Raw genomic sequence first — 6,678 nt, forward strand, 5'->3', positions numbered from 1 at the left:
GGACAATAACTGTCTATTCGTTTGGCAGATCTTATCAAACACAAACTGATTCTAGTTCTCCCTCATTTAATGTAAAGTTTACTTAGTATTTTTTAATTAAATTTGATTTAGTCCTCGCTCCTTGAACGTGTATGACCGAGTTTAAGAGGCTCTGGCTCGTGAAGAGTACAAACTACGTGAATAAAAGAAACGGTTAACTGAAACTCCTTCAGATCGAGTGATACGGTCATTCTAGTGGAAATTAAACATTTTTAAATGTCTATTATATTTTAAAGAAAATCTAATTATCTGACAGGACTGTGTTTATTAAAATGTATCAAATCGCGTATTATTTCATTATAGTGCGACGAATATGTTGTTTAAACAAATACGGGCATTTTGGGAAATCAAAAGCATACCAATATATGTAATATATTTTGCTCACAGAAATTTTTAAATATTTTTTTCTACAATCAAGCAGATGTCGCTACCGTCTATTCCGTGATCATACAACGTTTTAATTTTCAAATGTAACACATGAAAAGTTAAATATATTTAATTTAAGTTTAATATGTATGTTTTAGCCATCTCAACAATTCCACGTAAGTTATCATGTCAACAAAACGAAAATGTCAAAATAATTTTTGTGTTGTTTAATCCTAGTAGCGTTATCTATTTTTTACCACCCGCACCACAATATGTCATTAATTCAGAAATGGAACAGCTTTTTATACAACACTCGTCTGTTACCCCACGAATTGGTCGAGAAAAAGTGTCTGATTTACGGAAGAGAGACATTGCTATTTTTCTGCCAAGGTAAGCGTCGTCAGATGAAGTGTCCATTTCTTTTACCAATCGCCACCAGGGAACTAAAAAAAAAGGATATGAAATTGTTATCTTTACACACATTGCTTAAAACTACAGAACTAAATTTTATTTAACCTAACCATACAAATAGTGTTGTTTGGTCACTATCTTAACTGTGATAAGCAAATAACATTTAAATTAGGTAACATCAAAAATATATATTTCTGAATAAAATAATTAGAGGTGAGAGATATGGATAACTGAAAGTAAAAAAATATAGGTAAATTTAAGAATAACTGAAAGTAAGAATTAGAAATAAATTATGGGAATAACTTATGGGTATAACTGAAGGTAATAATTAGAGATAAATTATGGGAATAACTGAAGGTAATAATTAGAGATAAATTATGGGAATAACTGAAGGTAATAATTAGAGATAAATTATGGGAATAACTGAAGGTAATAATTAGAGATAAATTATGGGAATAACTGAAGGTAATAATTAGAGATAAATTATGGGAATAACTGAAGGTAAGAATTATAGGTCAGTGATTCGGATAACTAAAGGTGTACACAAAAACTAGAGTGCAGAAAGCTTGACTTATGGATGTTAAATAATATGCTAAAACTTTATATTGACGTACACATATTTCAAATACTTTATCAGTAGTGAACATAATACAGACTAAGCAAACACGTGTATGAAGACTTTTTGAAAATTATTTTACCGGTATCCATGTCTTTGTTGAAAACACCGTGCTCCAACCTTTTGTAGGGAGTGTAGTAAATTCCGCCACACACGAGAGAGAGCGCTTCTGCAAGCTCAGGCCCACAAAGCCTCTGAGATCGTGTTGCAATCAAATGTTGACTGGGCAAAGCTGTAGCTAATGACGTTACAACTGCGCCGACACAGATCAATATCAGCATGTTTGTTCCCTAGAGAAAGCATTTGTGTAAAGATCAGGTGAGTAAAAACAGCAAACTTCCCACAAAATATTTACAAGACAAAATACTAGCATTAGTATTTAGGTTTAACTGTAAAGTATGTAATTTACCAGTAAGGATGACTTAACATCCTACAGCGTTCTACTGAGTTTACCAAAGTCTGGTATACGATGATCGAGATGTTCGAATGTAAGATTGTGGTTTGATTGCCAAGCGGACTTAGTGTTGAAATCTGGCAGGAAAGGTTTGTTTTCAACACTGAGTGAACTAAGCAGGAATATAATACAGGAGTTCAGTGTCTTAATTCATTACAGTTCGTCTTTAGTAATCAGTTGACTGTTCTGAAATTTATTCGATCACTTCATTTGCTCAGTTTAAAAAATCACCAATTTTCATACACGCAACTGATTACGACTTTACCAATACAGCTTAATCCTGTCTAACCTGTACCACCTAGTGATAATCTCACACGTCTTTACCAATAAGCTTAATCCTGTCTAACCTGTACCACCAAGTGATAATCTCACACGTCTTTACCAATAAGCTTAATCCTGTCTAACCTGTACCACCAAGGGATAATCTCACACGTCTTTACCAATAAGCTTAATCCTGTCTAACCTGTACCACCAAGTGATAATCTCACACGTCTTTACCAATACAGCTTAATCCTGTCTAACCTGTACCACCAAGGGATAATCTCACACGTCTTTACCAATAAGCTTAATCCTGTCTAACCCGTACCACCAAGTGATAATCTCACAAGTATTTACCACTACAACATAATCCTGTCTAACCCGTAACCAAGTGATAATCTCACAAGCCTTTACCAATACAACTTAACAGTGTTCGTAAAACCGGGATCTTCGTCTATCTCGTGTGTAATGTGTTATGATGTCATAGCAAGTGTTCGTAAATCTGGGGTTCGTAATCTTCGTCTGTCTCGTATGTAGTGTGTAATGACGTCCTAGCAAGTGTTCGTAAAACCGGGGTTTGTAATCTTGGTGTAATTTGTTATGACATCATATCAAGTGCTCGAAAAATCATGGTTTGATAATATGTGTAATGTAGGTTCTATATCTAAAATTTAATCTTTTTTTAACTGTTTTGTTAAAGTTCAATCTGCTTTTTTTATATAGGTTTTATGAATTGATATTTGAAATAGAGAAGAAAGACACCTACTATCACACGCTGGTGGCTACAAAACACACTGCCAACGAAGGATAAGTGACTTACGTCAGGATTTTAATTAAAAGAGCTAAAAATAAACAGAAGAGTCTAAAATGTTTCAGAGTAATTCTTTGTGAAACAATACAACAATCAAAGTTACAGTTTAACTAATTCGTGGCAAACAACAAGATTATTCCACACAAGTCCGGGGTTGACATCAAAATACCAACTCCTACGTTTCATATGTCGTCATCATATTTAATCCAGGAGGGCGAGTCCCCCACGCATGTGTACTTCTCAGTTCTCGCCTTATTTATCTTTCTAAATAAGAAACAAGTACAAATGAAAGATCACTCAGACATTTACTATTTTTTCTCTATTATAAACGAAGTGGTAACATTAAAATATAAAAGCAGGAACTATAAATAATTTATAGAAATCCAGCCACGAGGGATTCGCGTGACATTTAGTATCTTCAGACAGATGAACGTAAAAAGAGCCTCTTCCCACCCTGGATGATATTTTATACAGTTGAAACAAAGCAACAGATAAATGAGACTTCTAAGGTTCATACCACAGTGTGGGAGAGGTAAAATGTATTTTTATATAAGAGGTAATTAGAATGAGGAGATACTGACAGTTGTAGGGAAACTCGTAATGAAACAAAATTATAAAAATAAATTAACTTAGTACGCTGGGGAATAAACTCAGTTCAAGATCATAGAATAGTACCGCAATATGTGAATGATTACTGGACGAAGGTTACGAAAGATGACCCAGGTCCAGTGCTGTACTTGAAACTAGTTTACCATTACCAATCATAGTCGGAATGATGGCCATTATTACGCACTACTGCCCAACATTGCAATGATCGTTTTAACGGTTTCTTTGAAAGATGACCATCTTCCATCCAGTATAGAATTTAAACAGACACAAAATGTATTCAAGCTGTAACATCTGTGGGTTTTCTGAGATTCCACTTCCTTTCTTTCTTTATATAAAAACAGCCGTTGTTTATGAGGTGTGGCTTGAAACTTGTAAACTTTTGGGAATAGTCTTTCTTGATAATAGCCTTAATTTTAGAGATGTAGACGTTACCTATGAATTGCGTTGGGTTGTGGTTTCGGGGTCCGTCATTGTCCTAAATATTTCTTTGTGAGAGTTTTTTTGATTTCTTAGAGAACTCTGGAAAAGGTTTTCTTCTTCGAAGTGCTGTGCCTTTTGTAAGCTCACTTCTGTTTTTGAAAACTTCCTTCTTCGTTGTGCCCTTTTTTTGTTGTTCTTAAAAACTTCCTTCTCGGTGGGCTTTTTTTTTAATTCACTTTTTATCTCACTAAAGCTACAATTCGGTACTTACTTCCATTTTGTAACAGAGGCAGAATCCAAATCTGAAAATTCATTTCATTTCAGTGGTTCTCAGCATTCCTAAAACAAAGTGGGGGAGGGTGGTCATTAGACATATAATGATCCAAATCTAATATTAGATGAAAGGACAGCATTAACTTGGGAGATCAGGAAGAGGACGATTCAGAGGATCCGGTTCCTCTTTCCCACCCCGCCGGTTATGTCAATACCTCTTACAAAGTTATGTGTTCCATATAGAGTGTCTTCCAGTGGATAAAGTAATCCATACAGAGTGTCTTCCAGTGGGTAAAGTAATCCATACAGAGTGTCTTACAGTGGGTAAAGTAACCCATACAGAGTGTCTTATGGTGGGTAAAGTAATCCATACAGATGTCATACAGTGGGTAAAGTAATCCATACAGAGTATTTTACGGTGGGTAAAGTAATCCATACAGATTGTCTTACGGTGGATAAAGTAATCCATACAGAGTGTCTAGCAGTGGGTAAAGTAATCCATACAGAGTGTCTTACGGTGGGTAAAGTAATCCATACAGAGTGTCTTCCAGTGGGTAAAGTAGTCCATACAGAGTGTCTTCCAGTGGGTAAAGTAATCCATACAGAGTGTCTTCCAGTGGGTAAAGTAATCCATACAGAGTGTCTTACAGTGGGTAAAGTAATCTATACAAAGTGTCTTACGGTGGGTAAAGTAATCTATACAGAGTGTCTTCCAATGGGTAAAGTAATCCATACAGAGTGTCTTATGGTGGGTAAAGTAATCCATACAGAGTGTCTTATGGTGGGTAAAGTAATCCATACAGATGTCATACAGTGGGTAAAGTAATCCATACAGAGTATTTTACGGTGGGTAAAGTAATCCATACAGAGTGTCTTACGGTGGATAAAGTAATCCATACAGAGTGTCTTCCAGTGGGTAAAGTAATCCATACAGAGTGTCTTCCAGTGGGTAAAGTAATCCACACAGAGTGTCTTACGGTGGGTAAAGTAATCCATACAGATTGTCTTGCAGTGGGTAAAGTAATCCATACAGAGAGTTTTAAAATGCACCACGTATTTCACACAGTGTAACTGTACTCTGAGTTACTCATGCTCGGAACTGAGTTCAACAATCTGTTAGTTGTTAAGATACTAAATATGATTTCAACCATCTGTTACTTTTTCATGATACCAAATCTGAACTAGTAATGCTCGGAACTGATTTCAACCATCTGTTGCTTTTCAGGCTACCAAATCTGAGCTAATATTGCTCGAAACTGGTTTCAACCATCTGTTGGTTTTCAGACCAAATCTGAGCTGGTAATGCTCGGAACTGATTTCAACCATCTGTTGCTTTTCAGACTACCAAATCTGAGCTAATATTGCTCGAAACTGGTTTCAACAATCTGTTGGTTTTCAGACCAAATTTGAGCTGGTAATGCTCGGAACTGATTTCAACCATATGTTGATTTTTTTCATGCTACCAAATCTGTGCTAATAATGCTCGAAACTGATTTCAACCATCTGTTGGTTTTCAGACCAAATCTGAGCTGGTAGTGCTCGGAACTGATTTCAATAATCTGTTGGTTGTTTAAGATACCCAATTTGAGCTAATAATGTTTGAAACTGATTTCAGCCATCTGTTGCTTTTTCAGGATACCAAATCTGAGCTAGTTTCAATGCTTAGGATACCAAATCTGAGCTATGCTTGGAACTGAATGTTGCTTTTTCGGGATACCAAATTTGAGCTAATAATGCTCAAAACTGATTTCAACCATCTGTTGCTTTTTTCAGGATACCAAATCTGAGCTGGTAATACTTGGAACTGATTTCAACCAACTGTTGGTTGTTCATGATACCAAATCTAAACCAGTAATGCTCAGAACTTATTTCAACCATCTGTTGCTTTTTCAGGATACCAAATCTGAACTAGTAATGCTCAGAACTTATTTCAACCATCTGTTGCTTTTTCAGGATACCAAATCTGAGATAGTAATACTCGGAAAGTATTTCAACCATCTGTTGTTTTTTCAGGATACCAAATCTGAGATAGTAAAGCTGAGAACTGATTTTAACCATCTGTTGGTGGTTGATAACAAGTACTGCTGGTGGTTGTTCAGGATAACAAGTACTGTTGGTGGTTGATAACAAGTAGTGCTGGTGGTTGATAACAAGTACTGCTGGTGCTTGTTCAGGATAATAAGTACTGTTGGTGGTTGTTCAGGATAACAAGTACTGCTGGTGGTTGTTCAGGATAACAAGTACTGCTGGTGGTTGTTCAGGATAACAAGTACTGTTGGTGGTTGTTCAGGATAACAAGTACTGTTGGTGGTTGATAACAAGTACTGCTGGTGGTTGTTCAGGATAACAAGTACTGCTGGTGCTTGTTCAGGATAACAAGTACTGCTGGTGCTTGTTCAGGATAACAAGTACTGCTGGTGC

At 36.0% G+C, this 6,678-nt stretch overlaps 1 protein-coding gene across 1 annotated transcript; it reads right to left on the reverse strand.

The window, feature by feature from the left end:
• Window positions 1-529: 529 nt before the first annotated feature.
• Window positions 530-1,722, reverse strand: LOC111083358 (insulin-like). The gene is made up of 2 exons (XM_022379847.1): window positions 1,515-1,722; window positions 530-848 (listed from the first exon to the last, which is right to left on the reverse strand). Exons 1-2 carry the CDS (start codon window positions 1,711-1,713, stop codon window positions 652-654), a joined length of 396 nt encoding a protein of 131 aa, XP_022235555.1. The 5' UTR covers window positions 1,714-1,722; the 3' UTR covers window positions 530-651.
• Window positions 1,723-6,678: the final 4,956 nt, after the last annotated feature.

Source organism: Limulus polyphemus, unplaced genomic scaffold (assembly GCF_000517525.1).
Source record: "Limulus polyphemus unplaced genomic scaffold, Limulus_polyphemus-2.1.2 Scaffold9238, whole genome shotgun sequence".
Taxonomy (NCBI): Eukaryota; Metazoa; Arthropoda; class Merostomata; order Xiphosura; family Limulidae; genus Limulus; species Limulus polyphemus.